Here is an 18,959-nt window from a genome sequence, read left to right as displayed (position 1 = left end):
TTTGTTCAGCTTACGGGAGACTGAGGTGACTTCATTGCTGTCTACAACTTGCTCATGAGGGGAAGGAGGTGGAGCGGGTGATTCTGATTTCTCTCTGGTGTTGCAGTGATAAAGCATGAGGGAATGGCTTGAAGCTGTCAGGGGAAGTTCAGATTGGATATTAGGGAAAAGCAGTCAAGCACTTGAACAAGCTCCCCAGGGAAATGGTCATGGCTCCAAGCCTGCCATGACCATTTCCCTGAGGTCATGGGGGAAGTGTTCAGGAAGCATTTGGACAACACATACTTGGTTTAACTTTTAGGTTGCCCAATATGGAGTGTAGAGTTGGACTCAGCAATCCTCACAGGTCCCTTCCCACTGAGAATATTGCATGATTTTATGAACTTGAAACCTCCTGTCTGAATTTTGCCTGCTGCCTCTCATCCTCACTCCCTGCCCCAGTGATGAGCCTGGCATTGTTTTCTTGATAGCCTTGCCACAGGTAACAGACTGTTAGGTGGTCCTCACAAAGCCATTCCTTCTGCAGGCTGAGCAAGCCCAACTCCCTCTGCCTTTGATCACAGTGGAAATGCTCCAGCCCTGGCCATCTTGGTGGCTCTTCACTGAGCTCTTCTGAGTCTGCTGGTGTATTCCTTGTTTCAGGGAACCCAGCACTGGATGCAGCACTTTGATATGACATCAGATGTACTGACTAGAGGGCCATAACCACTTCCCTCATTCCACTCTCTTTGGTGCTGTTCACACAGCTCAAGATGCTGTTGACCACCTCTGCTGTCAGGGCACACTCATGTCTGATTTGCAGCTCACCAAGGGCCCCTACGGCCTTTTCCACAGAGCTGCTGCTCAGCAAGGCACCCCCAGAATGTATGTTTTCAGGGCTCTTGCTTCCCAGGCACAGGACTCGCCATTTGTCCTTGCTGAACTTCATGCAGTTATTTCTGGCTTATTCCTCTGGTCTGTCCAGGTCCCTCTGGATGGCAGCCCTGCTCTTCAGCATATTCACTGGTCCCCTCAACCTGCACACTCTGTCACCTTTCCTATCACTAATGAAGATGTTAAACAGGACAGGTCCCAGCTCAGATACCTGTGATGCTCCACTTGGCATCAGCCTCAGGGTCACTGTTTCTGGCCAACTTGTACTCAGAAAGCAACAAGGAAGTCACCGAGCAGCAGGTTTGCCTACTGATTGTAACCTTGTCCTACCTGGTCAGCTGTGGCCCTGCACTCACAGCTCCGCTCCTCACAGTCCCTATGGCCAGCTCTGTCCTCTCACTGCACGGAGCCAGCTCTCCAAGGCTTCTCACCTAAGCCTTGCCCAGGCTTGGGCATCCAGTCTGCCCTAGAGGCCAATTAGTGCACTTTAAACAAGATACTTTAAATAGAAGGCTGAAGTTTGAGAGAGAGATTTGTTTCCAGTTTGTCTGCTTGGTTCCCATTCCCCACAGGCTTCTCTCCACAGAGAAAATGCCATCAGAGCTTCAGTGCCCATTACTAAGAGCCCAGAGCACTGCACTTTCTCCCTTCGCAGGTTTTTGTGAGACCTGTAAACAAGGCTTAGAGTGGCTTATTAAAAGTTTGAGGCAGTCACTCAAGAGTAACTTTGAAGCTGTTCACATCTGCTGTAACCAACTGCATCATCATGTCATAAGCAGCAGAGTGAGACATGTGAGAAGAATGTCTTTGTTCTGTGCAGACTCCCGATCTTTGAAATGTTCATACTCTAGGCAAAGAAACACATAAAGTTGTTGAAGTACTAAAAGGAGAAAAAGGTAAATAATTTAACCTGAATGACAGTAAACTTTATGGAAAACTTCAGCAAATACAAAGCTGAAGTTCCACAGTCATTTGTAATAATGATTGTGCCCTCTTGCCCAGATTTCCTCTCTACTCTGAGGCAGTGTAGCTACACTATAGATGTATACTACGGCCGTGTCAGGTAGGTATTGTTTCTGTGAAATACGGGGGGAGCACTTCCTTTGGAAAGCAGAAACTCTGGTTCAGCAGCCTTCAGTCTAATTCAGGTACCACGCTTCTGTGCAAACAGGCAGAAGGCATTTAAGCATTAAGAAGAGGACAACAACCAAAATACAAATGTTGACTGTACATGAGATTTTTGCAGCATCAGATATTACATATTTAAGCTAAACCAGCATTTAGATAGCTTGCCTTTATTATTTCACAACATAATGTTTGCAAGTCAAATAAAGAAACCAAAAATCTTTACAAAAGAGAAGAAATAGCCTGTGCTGGGCATTACCAGGATTTATTAAAAATAATCAGAGGTTTCAACTTGTTCTGTAAAAGCAGATTAGGGACAGGGAAGGGGCAGGAAGAAAAGTGAGAAAGGGTACAAGAAATTGTTTTAAATTAAAGCCATGGGAAGTTACAAATTCAAGTGTACAGCACAGGACTGGGAGGCACAAGGAGGTACACAGAACACACATGAATTGTCATTATGAACTGGTTTCAGCTCTAACAGTTATTTTTCTTCCTAGTAGCTGGTACAGTGCTATGACACACTAAAGAAGTGAAACATATCTTCAGCACTTACAAAGAGAGGAAAAAAAAACAATAAAAGAAAGACTTTCCCAAGAGGCCTCAAAGCAGAGCTTCTGCTAAAATCCAAAGGCTTCCTTTGATATTAAAAGCATTATTTTGACACTATCTCCTCCATCTAACACCAAATATTTCAGTATTATCAGAATCATGGGAGGATCTGGGTTGGAAGGGACCTTAAAGCTCATCAAGCTCCAACTCCCTGCCACAGGCAGGGACACCTTCCACTAGAGCACAGTGCTCCAAGCCCCTGTGTCCAACCTGGCCTTGAACACTGCCAGGGATGGGGCAGCCACAGCTTCTCTGGGCACCCTGTGCCAGCGCCTCAGCACCCTCACAGAGAACAACTTCTTCCTTATATTAGATCTCCTGACAGACTTCACAGAACATCTTTAGATTTACAAAACAAATGCTCTATGTAGGGCAATGGCACTGCACAGTTCCGACAACCTCTTCTCAGGTGCAGTCTTGGTGGACCAAAGAAATGTTAATATGGACATAACAACTGGCAGTAACCTAAGGAATGGTGCCGGTCACCTGATAATCACTCTGTGAAAACACTGCACCACTAAGCCAGTGCTGTTTGTACTTGAAATTTTAAAAGGATTGGTTTCTCCAAATGTAATAATGTCAAATGACTAGGAACATTAACACATTGCAAACAAGAAGTGTAAGCCAGCAATTGTCATTTAATGGCACCCCAAATGAATAGCCAAAAAAAGAAAGCACAATATAAATAAAGAAGAAAGATGAAAATAAAATCGTAAGGGTTACTAATCACATGAAAACCCCACAAAACTGACAGACACTGAGGGAATCAATAAAATATCAACTGACAGTAGCATTATGGACAGCAAGATTCCAGAGCTGTATAAACACAAACTCAGTCATAAGCAGATCCACCTTTGGATACTGCTGGTGAAAATAAAACAGCAATGCAAAAATGCAGAAATATTCCGCAGATCCTTTTGATCTGTACCTGGAACAAAACAATGACTGCATTTAATCTCATATAATGGTAATGAAGGAACAAACATGTTGATGCATTTGGTCAAGGAAACTCTACATGAGCATTTCTTACAATTACACATTTTTCAATCAAATGCCCAGCATTTCACATAGTTGTCTTAAACTAGCCACAGCAACTTCCCTTTGATCTGTACTATAATGATGCACTAATGAATTTGCGACTCAGTCAACAATCTAGTCAAGAACTGTAGGGAAAGGTATCCTCAGTGCTAGTCATGCATAACTTCAGAAGAGGGAATCACTAACAAACTTCTTGCCCCAAACGCAGTACAACGGTACCTTCACCAATACAGTGCATTTGAAATTAGCTGAAAGAAATCCACTCAGTACAACATGGCACCTTAATTAAAAATATTAGCATTGTAACTGCAATCTGGGGCAGTTTAAACGGATTAAAAACTGGTACAGGAACAGAGCTCAAAATGCATCAAACAGGGAAACATAAATAAGCATATCAGAACCTTGCTTTGTACCTCAAAACCAAGTCCTCACACACCAGGATATTATATCAATTACTGCATAACGAAATTACTTTGTCCATATAATTTACAAAGGACATGCAACTCAGTACTTCAATGCCCGGCAGAAATTCTACAGCCCCTTTGTACCAGCATTCAAATCAGCTTCTCTGGCCTTTTATTATGGATTTGAGAAATCCATAGCTCTAATGGCCACTATCAAGTCTCATCAGAACTGCAGATCTCATCCCCCAGGCAATCTAAAAAGCACAAACAGAAGATCCTTCAGAGTCACTGGAGTATTCCACACCTTTCTGCATCTTCCCCTAGAACTCGTGCTGCAGACTTGTCAGCCCAGCCCAAATCAACCAAATGGGATACACTGCTTTCCTCTTGGGAACGGCTTCTAACTGTGCCCCTCCACCAGAAGCTCAAGATCAGAATTATGATACAAAACTGAAGAGAACCTTGTTTTCAGCTTGGATCCAGGAAAGCAAGGACAGGAGAGTTAGTATTACCCTGCTTATTGAGGCCTTTTTTCATAATTTTTTCCCTCTCTTTTCTCCTTATGGGACTCTGGGAACAGAGCAAATATTAAGACTCTCAGGACTACCATCAGCAAAACAAACCATATCCTAACTGGAACTAGCAACCCCCTTTCACCTACCCTGTTGCTGGACTCACCTGTACCGCTTATGTCTAAATAAAACACCAGGGACCAGTGAACTCCATGGCTAGATCTCTACATCCAGATGGAGTACTGCTACTTGAGAAGTTTTTCCCTAAACTGCCCCAGTGCCTGGACGCTGCATGAACAACGTTAACTCCAGGTCACACAACATGATGTGCATTAGGTCTTTCTCTCCCCCACGCTCCTTAAAACATGCCATAGCTCTATGTCTTGTTATGAGGCTGACACAGTGTGTCTAGCAGCTACTCCCAGCTCAGCAAAGCATACCCCCGGGTAACTCATGTCAACTCTTGTCTCTTCATCCCTGAACACAGTGGACACGCTCCTCTGCATTGTAATACACCTGCCCTTGGCGCAGACGTGGCTCTTCCTGCTGGTACCAGAGCTGCTCATCGAACTCTGGGAAGAAAAAGGCAATTTCTCTGCTGGCTGATGCTGGTGAATCTGTTGGAAAACAGAGGAGAAGGTGAGTGATGGCAGTGTGACACTACAAACGTGCTACATTCCAAAGGGAAGGGCAAAAGCCACAAGAAAAGCACCAGGCTCAAGTCACACCAGGACAGGGGTGAGCGGAGTCTGCAGAAGTGAGTAAATCACTAACTGTGACTTCTAGACTGGAAAGCAAGCAAAACACCAGTGCTCACACCTTCCCGAGCTCCAGCCTTTGCCCAATACTCAACAAAGAAGGATGGGTCTACCTGAGCCATGAGTGGTATTCCTGGTGTCAGTGAGGCCATAAGCTCCTCGAATGGAGTCTGGGACGCTGTTTCGGGCTCGGAATACTTTGGTGGGTCCCATCAGGGATCTCCAGAGAGGGACAGCGTTCTCATGGGCCAAGATGTAAGCCCACATGGGGCCACTGAGAAAAAGACCAAGGAAGAGGAGAAGCAGATAAGGCTGCAAAAGGGCACAGCTTCATTCTTATAGATACAGCAAGTGCAAACAAGGAAGTGCAACTGTCTTCCAGTGCTTTTGGGAGGCCACACAGCCCTACCATGGCATAGACCCTGAGTCTGTGGCTCAGAGCAAAGCATTTGTGTGAATGCCCTCCTCCTAGGTGATGGCACCCACCACCCTTGGGGCTGCCACCCCACTAAGTCCTACTATAGTCACAGCAGGGTTATCTCCTGGCACTTCTCCACCCCTGAGCCCAGGGCCTTCCACCTTGGGTGAGACACGTCCCACACCAAAGTGGCCCCTCCACCCAAAGGCGGGACAAGGGTCCTCTGTGAAGTGAAGGGAGCGCCCTCCTGGCGCCCCGCAGGGACCGACTGCGGGCACGGCAGGTACCTGGCCATGAACTCCACCAGCCGCTGGTAGAAGAACCGCCCTGCGGGAGAAAGACGGGCGGGTCAAACCGTGCAGCGCCGCCGGCCCCGGACACGCTCGTCCCCCCCCCGCCCCGTGCCGCCTACCCGCGTGCTCCCGGTAGAACCGGCGGCTCTCCTCCCGCCCGCACCGCAGCTTCTTGGCGCGCACTATGAGGAACCGATTGCTGAGGATGGTTTCGTGCACGGCCTGCGGGCAGAGGCGCAGCGGCTGGGCGGGCGGCGGCCACCGCCGGGACGCTCCGCACCGCACGGCCTGGCCCGGTGTCTCGGGGCGGAGCGGGAGGAAGCGGAGCTGTGCGGGACCATGCGGGGCGGGACGAAGAGGACTGGTGCGGGACGATGAGGGGAGGGACGAAGCGGGGCGGTGCGGGATGATGCGGGGAGGGACGAAGCGGGGCGAGAGCAGGACGAAGAGGACTGGTGCGGGACAGTGAGGGGAAAGACGAGGCTGTGCGGGACGATGCGGGGCGCCCAGCGCTCACCTCCAGCACCAGCGGGTGGGCCACGGCGTCCGGCTTCAGCAGAGCCAGCGTGAGCTGCAGCGGCCGCCCACACGGCCTCGCCGCCGCCATGGCCCCCGGCGCGCCTGTGACATCAGCGGAACGTCGCGCTCCGTGATGCGGGGCCTGAGGCTGGTCCCGGTCCCACACATCGCGTAGCAGCGGGGACGCGGAGGCGGGGCCATGGCGGAGGCGCCGGAGCAGGCCCGGGCCGAGGCGGCGGCCGGCGCGGAGGAGACCGTGAAGATCATCTGCCTGGGCGACAGCGCCGTGGGCAAGTCCAAGTGCGTGCGTTCCCCGCGGGTAGGGCAGGGGCGGCTCGGGGAGGTCCCCCGGCCTAACGGCAGCGCCCTACTCTTTCCGCAGGCTGCTGGAGAGGTTCCTGCTCCACAGCTTGTATCCTTGTGCTGCCCCTTGCTGACCGCCCTGCGCGGCGGGGGCCTGGGGAAGAGCGGCGGGCCCGGCCGGGGGAGCGGTCGCTGCGGCGCGGGGGGCCGCCCTCCTCCGTCGGTTCCTTAACGCGGACGCAGCTGCTCCCAGCAGCTCTCCACCTTCGCCCTGACGCTCTACAAGCACCGCGCCCGGGTGGACGGGCGGGCGGTCCTCGTGGGTAAGTGGAGAGCGCGCCGCTGGGTGTTGCGCGGGGGACGGGCACGGGAACGGGGACGGGCTGTGCCGGCTGCGTGCAGAGCGGGCACGGCGGCGGTGCTGTGGGCAGAGGCAGCAGCGCACGGACCCCAGACCGCGGCAGTTTCCTGCACTGGGCAGTGGGGTGCCAAAGAGCTGTTTGTAGGCAGGGAAATGGGGGAATGGAGGGATCAGAGGATCACAGAATGGGGGTGATCAGAAGGGGGCTCTGAAGCTCCTGTCCAACCCCTGCTGAAGCAGGGCCACCTGCAGCCAGTTGCCCAGGACCATGTCTGGGTGGCTTCTGAATGTCTCCAAGGATGGAGACTCTGCAACCTTCCTGGGCCTGTGTCCAGCCACCTTCACAATGGAAAGTGTTTCCTGATGCTCAGAGGAAAACTGTGTTTCAGTTTGCCCCCTCTGCGCATGTCATTGCACACCACTGAAAAAGCCTAACTCCATCTTCTTTACTCTCTTCCTTCAGGTATTTATACTCATTGATGAGATCCCCCTGAGCCTTCTCTTCACCAGGGTAAAGAATTCCGACCCTCTCTGCCTTTTCTCATAAGAGGTGCTCCAGTCCCTTCATCATCTTCATGTCCATGTCTCTCCTGTACTCAGGAGCTCAGAACTGGACACAGTCCTGCAGGTGTGGCCTCTCCAGTGCAGAGTAGAGGCGAAGGAATATTTTGCCTAATGCAGTTAAGGATGCTGTCCTGGGTTCAGCAGTAGCAGTCATGTTTTTCCTTTGTGTTAACTGGTGCAGTGCTGTGTTTTGACTTCTAGCTTGAGAACAGTGTTGGTGAAGCCGATGTTTTCGGTTGTTGCTAAGTGATGTTTACCCTGACCAAGGACTCTGTGAGGCTCATGCTCTGCCAGGGAGGAGGGGAAGTTGTGAGGAAGCAGAGACGGGGTGCCTGACCCGGGCTAGCAGGGGAGGTATTCCATACCACAGCACGTCATGCCCGGGGTGGGGGGGGTAACTGGGAGTTACCCGGAAGGACAGGGGCTTCCGGGTGGAACTCGCTTTCTTGGCCGGTGGTATCGTATTCTCTTCCCTTGTTATTTTCCCTTATCATTGTTTTAGCTGATAGTAGCGGTGGTGATTTGTTGCTGGACTGTTCTTGTCTCAACCCGTAGGAGTTGCACTCTCTCGATCCTCCTCCCCGTTCCTCCGGGAGCGGGGAAGGGGAGAGCCCCGGTGCTGGGGGGGGGGGAGACGGACACGGACCTCGATTGTTGTCAGCTCGGCACCACTCACTGGGAGTGAGTGAACAAGTTACCTGACTGGGTTTAAACCACGACAGATGCCAATAGCTTGCTTTGCGGCAAGGGCACAGCTTGGTGTCAGCCAGGACCCCCAGGGCCCTTTCTTTGCAAAGCTGCTTCCCAGCTGGATGGTGCCCAGCCGAAACTGGTGCTATGGGTTTGTTTCTATGTACTTCTACTTGTTAAACTTCATAAGGTTCCTATCAGCCTGTTTCTCCAGCCTATCCAGGTCCCTCTGGATGGCAGCAGAACCTTCTTGTGTACCAGCAACTTCTCCCAGTTTTGTGCCATCTCCAAGCTTGCTGAGGGTGCAGTCTTGCCCTATGTCGTGGTTTAAACCCAGTCAGGTAATTCGTTCGCTCACTTCCCCCCCTTTCTTGCCCTCCCCCTGCTCTCTCTGAACCCAGGACACCCTATCATCCAGATCATTAATGAAGATGTTGAACAGGATCAGATCCAGTATTGACCCCTGGGGTACACTGCTAAGTTACTGGCTTCCAGGCAGACTCAGCTGCTGATCACCAGCCTCTTGCTGGACATTCAGCCAGTTTTCAGGCCACCTCACCATCTGCTCATCCAGCCCCTGCATCAACATTTTCTCTATGAGTCTCCTATGGGAGACGGTGCCAAAAGCCTCACTGAAGTCTAAGAACAGCCACTACTCTTCGCTCATCTACCATGCCAGATCACTGTTCAGTTAATAGGTTCTTCAGCTATGCCACTAATCCCCATGCAAGGGGATCTCTGAGTGAAGGATCAGCTCTGTTTTTTTCAAGGAGTTGAATACCTGTCAAAGCAATTGCTGCAAGAATCCTGATTTAACTGTGTTAGTCACTGTTCAGTGAGTGCCTGCTGCTCAGGATGCAGTGTTATGATGAAACTGAGCTAAGTGACATTTCAGATTTACCACGAAGCTAAGCTAGCTGCCCAGGAATGTTGTAGTCCTGTTCCCTTATGTACCACCAGTGTTCACTTATAGCCTAGTCCTGTCCACTGTCAGGCCAGTCCAGAAAGTATACCGTGTGTATTAACCACTCACAAAAGAAGGGAATGGATTTCTTCTCATTTGGCTTCCTAAAGCATCTCTGTATGGGGGCTTATACACACCTGTGCTAGTGGAAGGGGCAGGTGGGGAAGCACTGGCAAAGTAAGGAAGAGCACAGAGGGGGCTTGCTCTGGCTTGCAAGCTGGATATTAATCACTTTAGCTGCAGTATGAAGCTGTCTTCAGACTCATCTACTCTGTCAATATAGTAAATAAATGAGAAGAAATATTCCACATGCTTATAACAACAGAGTCTGCAGTGGGATTTAGCTGCCTGTCGACATCAATTCTAAAACCCATGCCATGCATTACTCCAGTAGATCTGCTATTTTAGTTGCTGAGGTTTTAATATATTTTAATACAATCTTCCTATCACTGGTTATCCTTTTCTTGGGTATTCTCACTTGGTTCATTACTTCTGGTGTATGTACCAATTGCTGTACTTCAAGTTTATAGAATTTAAATTTTTTTGCTGAATATGTCCAGCCTGTCAGATCTTATCATAAAATCCCACCTGTTTTATCTCTAGCTTTGTTAGGTTTTTTTTTTGGTAGAATACAAGCAGCGTGGCTTTATCAGGCATCTCTTTATCAGCCACACTCTCAACTGTCCCATAACGTCAGGTTTATCACAAGTGTGAACTTTCTATTTTTTATGCCAAAGAAGCATTGTTTTAACCTGTGAGATGTAGCCTCATAGCACAGTGCTGTTCACTGTGTGTTACAGATGGAAGCTCAAGAAAAGCATGATCTTATTCCGTGGTTTGAGTGGATATTCTGTAGTGCTGCGTCTGTCACTGCAATCATTGTGTTTCCAGAGTATTACAGCTTTTGGAAGGGACTGTGAGAGGACATCTTGCACATCTCCACACAGGAGAAACTCTTTACTTAATGATGCTTTTCACTGATACGTATCTATCATAGGGTCACCCCATAAGGTCATATATATATATATATATGTATCAGGTCATATCTGTATATTTATATATATAGCTATAAATAGATATATATTTATAAAACACATATTCAAAGACTTCCAGTGACAAAGCCTGCTTAGGCCATCTACTCCAGCCTATTAGGGTTCTTACTGCTAGAAATTCTTTCTTGATACTTAATGCAAATCTTCCTTGTTCAAGGTGAACCATTTATTTCCTGTGTTTCCTGGATACTGAACAATTTTTTTTCCCCCTTCCTGTTTGTGCCAGCTTTCTACATGTTTGAGCAGTGCACCTTTCTCCTTTGCTGGTGAATGAAAAACTGGACACAGGCCAGCAATGTGCAACTGCAGCCCGGAAAGCAAATTGACTTGGGCTGCATGAGAATAGTATGACCAGCAGGTTGAAGGAGGCAGTTCTGCTCTGCTCTGCTAGAGCCCCCACCAGGAGTCCTGCATCCACCTGTGGGATCCCCAGTACAAGATAAACATGGATCTATTAGAACAGGTTCACAAAAACTATCGCAGGGACGGAGCACCACTACTATGCCGAGAGGCTGAGAGATTGGGGTTGTTCAGCCTGGAGAAGAGAAGGCTCCAGGAAGGCCTTATTGTGGCCTTTCAGTATATAAAGGGGGTTTATAAGAAAGATGAAGAAAACCTTTTTATCAGGGCCTGTAGTGGCAGAGCAAGGCACAACAGTTTTAAACTGAAAGTGGGTAGGTGTAAATTGGACATGAGGAAGAAATGTTTCATGCTGAGGGTGGTTACACTGGGGAACCACTGGCACAGGGTGCCTAGAGAAGCTGTGGCTTCCCCATCCCTGGCAGCGTTCAAGACCAGGTTGGACAGGGCTTGGAGCAAGCTGCTCTAGTGGAAGATGTCCCTGCCTGTGACAGGGGGTTGGAACTGGAGGAGCTTTAAGGTCCCTTCCAAGCCAAACCAGTCTGTGATTCTGTGATTCTATGATCTTGTCTCCCTCCTTCTTCTGAGCTTGGTGCCTGCAGAGCTGGTTCTCTTTCATTCCCTCACTCTCCTCTGCAGCATTTTTGACTCCTTAAATATGTTATCACCAGCATTGCTGACTGGGAGTGATTTGGCCAGAAGGGGTCTGTCTGTCTTGGAGCTGACTGAAACTGGCTCAGCCTGGCATGGGGTGAGCTTCAGTGTCTTCTCACAGAAGCCATCCCAGCATCCCCTGCCCCTTACACAAACCTTGCCATTTACACCTAATAAAAGGTTTCAGAGAAAAGCCATGAGAACACTTGAAAGATGGTAAAAAGTGGCCTAATGATGAGGAACTCTGGCTTCTCAGGGGGAAGGTAAAATATTAGAGAACAGGAACTTTGTACAAAAGGAGGTTTCAGCGTAACAAGAAATATTTAACAGACTCTGATGTTAGGTACACTCATATAAAAGATGAGGTGGGGAGCTTTTTTAACTGTTAAGTGAAATACAGTTAGGACAACTTGCAAAAGTCAGGGACTTATTTTTAACATGGATTTAGTACTTTATGAAGTAACTTGGTCTAGTTTAAGTAATTCGTGTGGCTAATGTTTTGCAAGTGTTCACAGTGTCTTCTGCACCATTTATGAACATAAGGCTGATCATCCAAGCTACTTTGCAGAGAAGACCTCTCATGAAGTGTGGTTTGTAAAGGCAGATAATGTGATCTGAAGACTCAGACTGTACAGAATTACCACTTCCCTTGCTGGTTTAATTTTTACTCTGCTGAGCTGAGGCCATCGCCAAATTCCGCATGGTAGAGTTAGGATTGCATTAAAATGTGCTGTATTCATATTTATGAATCTTACTTTTCCCAAGGATTTTAAGGTTCTGGAGTGACATGGGGTATGACAGACAAATCTGGAGGATTTGGTAATAAAAGCAGCAGTGTTTTTCAGTAAGGCATGGCAAGTTCTCTTGGGACAGCTGCTGCATTGCCTGGGAACTTAATTTAGGGGCATTCAGTAGGTCATGATCACTGGCACCTCTTTTGTCCTTCTAAGTGAGGATTCTGAAATGGGACATTAAAAGGATTGGGGTGGGGAGGAGCCCTACCTAGACACACAGACAGAAAAGGGCATTAGAATGTTGCTGACTGTTCAGGTATGCGTTATGATACCCAGTCTACGAGGTACTTAATGAATTGGGATCTGCCTGTCTCCTCCCTTGGGACCCTGAACTGGGCCCTGGGCCCTTAGTAATTTTAGAATGAGTTTTGCCCCTGGGAAAAGTAGAGTTGGACTGTCTGTGAAAGCAGGGAGAATATTACCTAGGGCAGGCACCTGGCTGTATACCAAGGTGTCAGAAATCAAGCCAGTTACAAGAGGTTCAAGTTTTGTTTCCTGTTGTCATCTCTAGTGACAAAGCACTATGCATTGTTACCACTCTGCACTTTTGACTAGCTTTGTCTTTCTGTTCTTTACAAGTCATATCTACTGATGACTTCTCTTTTGCTGATATGTTTATAGCCATGTTCAGTGTCAGCACAACTCATAGTTAAGCGTAGCTAAGAAAAGGTTGTAGTTCTGCATAATCTCTTAGCCCTGGAATGTTTCAGATTAGTGAGGTGAAACCACCATCTGTGACCCTGAGTAGATGGACTGGGCTTTGTCTCCTGGGTTTAAGTTCTAAGGAAAACAGAACTTGAAAAGATGTGTCATTCTAAGTTTGGTTTTTGTGTCTTACAGACTTCTGGGACACAGCTGGACAGGAGAGGTTCCAGAGCATGCATGCATCTTATTACCATAACGCTCATGCTTGTATCCTGGTAAGGGCAGTGTCTCAGCTGTGATTTGGTGGAGTTTTGACTAATGCAGTACCAGCTGACACGCGGCCTGTGTGTTACTTGTGACAATGCTGCTTTAGATTTATCTCTTCCAGTGGTTTAAAAAACTTTCCTATATTGTTCTTTCTTCTCTCACCAGATAAAAGCAGTGTACTTGGGTATGTTTAGCTCTATTCTGTCTTTCCTCATAGCACTCTTACTATATTCCCTGGCTTTGCTGTCTTCTAAATTTCCTTACTTTTGTAAGCATTCCTTTCTTGTTCTGTTATTTGACTATTGGATTATGTAGTACAAAACTGTTCTGACATGTTCCACAGGGGTGCTACATAAGACATTCTTCTCTGGTCTTCTGCCCTTTCTGTTTTCCTGTAATTTGCTCTTCCCGTTTATTAGCTCAAATAAGTCTTTTTTCCTGACTTCTAACCCCCTGAGGTCTCTTGCTTTGTACTGTTGCTCAACCTTTCCATTCTTTCTTATCACTTGTGAGCATTAGTCAACTTCATTGGTATTTTAATTGTTAAACTGGAGAGGTCTTACTTCTGACCCTACTTAGAGCAGATCTTTCCTACACTTGTTGACTTGTCATAAGTGATACAGTATTTGTCATAGTACAAAATAAGATTGTAAAGGAAAATGAGGGACTGTTCCCTGCCTCATGCAAAGAAGTGGGCTGGCTGCATGTTTCAAGGCTTTCTGGATACTCTCCCTTGTCTTTCACACTTTCTAACAAACACCAGTTTCCTTTATTGATGTCCTCCTCGGAGAATTCTGGATTCTCTATTTGGTGGTCGATCAGGAGCTCTCCTGCTATGGCACATCATAGCTGGTTCTTTCTTGGAAGGTGTTTGATGTGCAGCGGAAAGTCACTTACAAGAACTTGAACAGCTGGTACAAGGAGCTGAGGGAATTCCGTTCAGAGATTCCGTGCATTGTGGTGGCCAACAAAATTGATGGTGAGTAGATCTTCTTTCAGCCTCTCAGGATTGTGATGTGATTCTCTTCAGAGAATCAGGCTGAGAATGTCGTTCATCTGTTAGGTCCAGATGAGTTCTTGAGTATTAGTCCCTCAGGGCTGTATTTTACCAGTGAATAGCTGGGCCCTCTGCTGACCTTGATGCAGTCTTACAGGCACTTGAAAATACAATTTGATCCATTTAAAGTTTATTCAAGTGTTGTCCTTCCAATTCTGTCCTTACCACACTGCCCTTTGCATCCAGCAAGAAACCAAAAGCTGGTTGGAGCAGTACCTAGTCAAAAATTGCAGGATGTCTTGCTGGAAGAGGAGCATAACCTATTACGTGGCATCCCCTGGCACAGTCAGTAACTGCCCTTATATTGCTAATTCAGGCTGCAGGTTTCTGTGGAACTCTGTGCTGAAGTGTCTATAATATACCTGATGGCAAAATTGTTTACCTTCCTCTGCCATTGACTAGATGCCTCCCTCTTCTTAGGAATGCCGGCTAGGCATTCCACACATTAGTGCTGTCACTTGGGTTGTGACTTGTCTCCTCCATCCTGTGAGAGTGCATAACGCCATCAGCTTTCTCCTCAGCATCAACAAGAGAACACATACCCTTAGGACCACAGTCTCCTGCTGTTCTCTGTCAAATACAGTGTCAGACGTGGGCTTCCTTGCTGACATTCGTGGTAGAAATCATCACAGCTATGAATAGTTGTGTCCACCTCAATAAGGTGTCCGGGCTTCCACTGCAGTCTACAGCAGTTCATTTGGTTCAGTGGTGTGGCTTAGGGCATGATTGAGCTTACCTAATGAAAGCCTTTCCTATAGGATGTGTCAAGCCAGCCTTGAATCCACTGGTTGCATGGACTGTAGAGGAAGTCCAAGGCAAATGGACTTGGTGTTGACAGGCATATTGTAGGCAGAACCTCTGTGTAGATGAATCCTGATCATGGTGCTCTGTGTGTGAGCGCACACTATTCCAGAGGAGTCCTTTGCCGTGCCTTCCTTTGCTGTATTGCACCTGGACTAGGAAATGATCAGCTCACAGCTCTTAACACAGGCCCAGTATGCAGAACAGTTGATCCAGCTTCCTGCAGAGAGGCCGGGAGCGGCTGCCGAGGCACTGCTCATGGGCAGCACTTAGAGTCTGAACTAATTCAGCTGCTGCTCTGTGAGACAAGGCAGATCGTTCCCCTGTGCAGCATACAGGCTGCCTATCAATCACAACTGAGCTGCTCCTGCTCTGCCAGCACGGCATCTAATTATGCAGTAGAGTTGTTCCAAACCTGAAATAAAGCCTCTGGCCTACTGAGGTTGGGACAGCTGGACCTAACTGCATGTTAAGTAAAAATATGTAACAGTAGGGTCATTTATATACTGTGAGCATGCCCTGGACACACAGGAGTATAGGTACATGCCATAAAGGCAGGGAGGAGTTCTGGCTAATAGGCCAGACTGAAGGGAGAGGCATTACTTGTAACGGTGATGGTGTCCAGGTCATATGGACACAGCTAAAATAACAGGGATGTGCATGGGAAACATTCATAGTTGCTGCAGGGGAAGGGAGTGGGTATTTTCTAAGCCCTTGTTCATTTATAGCACATCAGAATCCATCTATAATTTAGTGAAACACCATGGATAATCAACAAGAACTCTTAGTGTCTCTCATCAATGGTTTGCTGATGCTGTTGCTTTTAAAGCCCTGAAGCTGTTGGGGAGGACTCTCCTAGCCTTGTACTACAGTGAGGGGGCCTTGACTGCTCAGCTGGGCTGTGATCACATCTGTTCCACCACTCCTGCACATGTTGACATTCTGCCTGCAGTGATATCTTGCTGACCATTTCTCCTTTTCTTGTCCCCAGCGGATATGAAGGTGACCCAGAAAAGCTTCAATTTTCCCCGGAAGTTCAGTTTGCCCTTTTACTTTGTGTCTGCTGCAGATGGCACCAATGTAGTGAAGGTAGGACACAGATATTTGACTCAGCATACATGAGACCTCTGTGTGGTCCAAGAACATGGAGACTGCTGTAGGCACAGAGAGCAGGAAATGGGCTGGTACATGTTTGCCTATTTATGAGGTCTGGTAGCTATATGTACTTGCAGAGTTTCGGTTTTGTTTTTCTTGAGATGTGGGAACAGTTTCTGTATGTTACAGAAACCCAGTGCCCCTTCACTTTGAGTGACAAGTATTCTCCTCCTCGTCAGCTCTTCAATGATGCCATCAAACTGGCAGTTGCTTACAAACAGAATTCAGGAGATTTCATGGACGAGGTCATGCGAGAACTGGAGGTAAGAAAGGCTCTACTTACTGCCCTCCTCCTAAGAGCAGCTGTAGGCCAAAACCTTGTACGCATGGGAAGATTTGCCTTATAGCAGTGACACTATGGGGTTTGTGTGCTGCTCATGTCTAGGTTGGAAGGGGTGAGGTGATGATCCTCTGAAGAGCCTGCACTACCCTAGACCAAATTTGAAAGAATCACAGCACAGTATAGCTATGGCTCTCATGCTTCTCAGCAGTTCCTTGTCCTGCTCCTTTCCAGAGCTTTGACCTGCAGAAAAGTGAGAATTTGTTGGATCAAGAGGAGAGCTGCCCTGAAGAGAATCCCCCATCTGCCTAAGCCCTGGACTCTGAGTCTGAGTTTCCCTTTGTTCTAGATTTCTGGGGCTAATTAAAGCTGGCCTTCATAAAGGAAAGTGATTTTTCTCTTGCCCTGAGAGCTCAGCTGGGGTTCTCCCACTCTTGTGGGAGATTCTCTAGCCATGACTTTTCTTGATGTGGCCTGAGCTGCTGCGTATCATTGTCAAGGAGAGGGTGAGAATATCCACAAGGCTGCTGGTTACTGCTTGCTTCTTCAAGGCAAAGCTTGCCTGGAGAGTTCAGCCACTCTGGGACCTACAGGGAAGGGACCTGTCTGGAAGCTTTAATGGTACCTATTGGAGAAAACAAACACTAAAAACTATTTGTATTTTATATATATATATATAAAACTTTGAGCCTACATCCTTCCTGCACTTCTGTTCTAAAGCAGTAGTCCAGTTACTGTACAGTATTAAATCCCAACTGCCAGCCCTCCCCATTGCTTTTCCCAACCAGCACTGCCTCTGTCCATGTGTGTGAGCTCTGGTATAATTTCTTTGGGTTTTCTTCCCCATTCTGTTACGGAGCAGCCAGATCCAGTAGGCTTCCAGCACACCTTCTCCTTTCAGGTCTGCTAGAGCTGAATCAGGTGGAATCACACCCAGGAGGCTTGTCCTATCCCAGCCTGATGGATGTGGCTGCTGCTGCTCCCATGTGTGTGTTCAGGATACTTGTGCTGCACAAGTCTAGTTTCAAGTTCACCAGTGCATTGTACACACCTACAGGGATCCCACCAGTAGCTGGCCTAAGACATGTTGTGTTTCCAACTGCTGTCCCTGTAACCTCTGTGCCCTTCTTCCACTGTACCCTCACCCTCCTCTGAGCAGGCCCATTTGAGTGACACCTCACAGATAACTGAAGGGAGAGGTGGGAGCATTTTAGGGAGAGGCATCTGACAGGGACAGCACCACCCAGGCAGTGTGATGGAAGTCCAAGGTGACCTTGCTGTCTGCACCTCAAACGTCAAATCTGTTCACAAATGCAGCAAATCTCAGAGGAAGGTGGGGAAAATAACCAGGGGCAGATCACTTGTTTGGGACAAGAAAAGGGTGGAGAAAGAGGAGTCAAGGAGGATGGGGGGATATATAAGCATGGAAAATGGACAGAAACAGGGATAAAGGAGCCAGTTACAGATAAGCAACTGCTGATTGTTTTGCTTGTTTGACTGAGCCTTGCACCTAATCATGGTCTGTCCAGCCTTTTTGAGAGTGACTCCAGATGCTGTTCTGAGTAGCCCCAGCCTGTACCTGGCTGCAGCAATGGCAGAAGGAACATAGGCCATAGGGACCCAGCAGCTGGAATCACCAGCCAGCTGCTGGTGGGAGTGCTCTGGGGGTGTGTGCAGTTCACTAGCGAACTTGAAGCTGGACCAGGTCACAAGCAAGAGGAGACATAGATCTGGAAAGACCCAAGGTCTGTGCCAGCTGCTGGGTAAGTAGCTTGACATCCAGCCAGAGACATTAACTGAATTCCCATGCTCATATTTAAGGAACCTATGAACATGCTGTGCTTGTGAATCTAGGGAGTGATTTGTGTTTATGTTCCAGTCCTGATCAGCTGGAGAGGAAGATGAGTACTGGGTTCTGCTTTTTGTGTTAAGTGGGTTCTGGGAAAGGTCCTGCTCTATGCTATTTTGGTTTGCCGTTCATGCCTTTGAAGTATGTGTGCATGTTCTTGAATGTGATCTGGCTCTTTAGAAGCCCAACTAAGCAACTCACATCATTGGGTTGAGACAGGAGAAACCTCCTGAGAATGGGAGTGCTCCCAGTTCAGCTCCAGCTCTTCTGCAAGGAGGAATTCCCTGGGAGCACAAACACAGCATGCACAAAAACCGTGTGCACACCCTGTATTCACACACAGGGTGCATAGAGACACACATGGGGTACAAAGAGAAGGTGCAGTGCACAACCAGAGTGTGCACACCCAGACTCTGAAACACCTGTTTTGAGCACAAGGGCAATGCAGAATGTTCACATACACAAAGAATGCCTGTGTGCGCAAAACTGGCTCACACACACCCCCCCCCCCACATACACAGGCAGTGCATGCACACCGTACAGGACACATACATGCAGAATGCACCCACCCCTACACCCTGCGTACAGTATGCACCCATCCGTCTGCCCACATG

At 48.0% G+C, this 18,959-nt stretch overlaps 2 protein-coding genes across 5 annotated transcripts; one reads left to right on the top strand and one right to left on the bottom strand.

Annotated features, from left to right (window-relative positions):
* Window positions 1-3,227: 3,227 nt before the first annotated feature.
* NME6 (NME/NM23 nucleoside diphosphate kinase 6) lies at window positions 3,228-6,646 on the bottom strand. The gene is made up of 6 exons (XM_057403809.1): window positions 6,548-6,646; window positions 6,150-6,252; window positions 6,025-6,064; window positions 5,433-5,593; window positions 5,002-5,178; window positions 3,228-3,535 (listed from the first exon to the last, which is right to left on the bottom strand). The coding sequence occupies exons 1-5, from the start codon at window positions 6,635-6,637 to the stop codon at window positions 5,033-5,035; spliced, it is 540 nt and encodes a 179-aa protein (XP_057259792.1). The 5' UTR covers window positions 6,638-6,646; the 3' UTR covers window positions 3,228-3,535; window positions 5,002-5,032.
* A 66-nt stretch (window positions 6,647-6,712) lies between these two features.
* LOC130596321 (rab-like protein 2A) lies at window positions 6,713-17,960 on the top strand. Of its 4 annotated transcripts, none has more exons than XR_008971502.1 (9): window positions 6,713-6,849; window positions 6,932-6,961; window positions 7,096-7,175; window positions 13,132-13,211; window positions 14,071-14,182; window positions 16,053-16,150; window positions 16,396-16,479; window positions 16,731-17,117; window positions 17,398-17,960. XR_008971502.1 is itself a non-coding variant. In XM_057403808.1 (9 exons), the coding sequence occupies exons 5-9, from the start codon at window positions 13,170-13,172 to the stop codon at window positions 16,806-16,808; spliced, it is 414 nt and encodes a 137-aa protein (XP_057259791.1). In that variant the 5' UTR covers window positions 6,832-6,849; window positions 6,932-6,961; window positions 7,096-7,175; window positions 7,677-7,724; window positions 13,132-13,169; the 3' UTR covers window positions 16,809-17,150. The 4 variants fall into 4 exon arrangements, 3 of the variants coding, with proteins under 3 accessions (XP_057259788.1, XP_057259790.1, XP_057259791.1); XM_057403808.1 differs by lacking the exon at window positions 17,398-17,960 and adding an exon at window positions 7,677-7,724 and having other exon boundaries at window positions 6,832-6,849; window positions 16,731-17,150; XM_057403805.1 differs by lacking the exon at window positions 17,398-17,960 and having other exon boundaries at window positions 16,731-17,150.
* Window positions 17,961-18,959: the final 999 nt, after the last annotated feature.

Source organism: Pezoporus wallicus, unplaced genomic scaffold (assembly GCF_028554395.1).
Source record: "Pezoporus wallicus isolate ANWC-B61680 ecotype Strahan unplaced genomic scaffold, APGP_CSIRO_Pwel_v1 contig_6978, whole genome shotgun sequence".
In the NCBI taxonomy this organism is placed as follows: domain Eukaryota; kingdom Metazoa; phylum Chordata; class Aves; order Psittaciformes; family Psittacidae; genus Pezoporus; species Pezoporus wallicus.
This window is presented reverse-complemented; position numbering and strand designations above follow the sequence as displayed.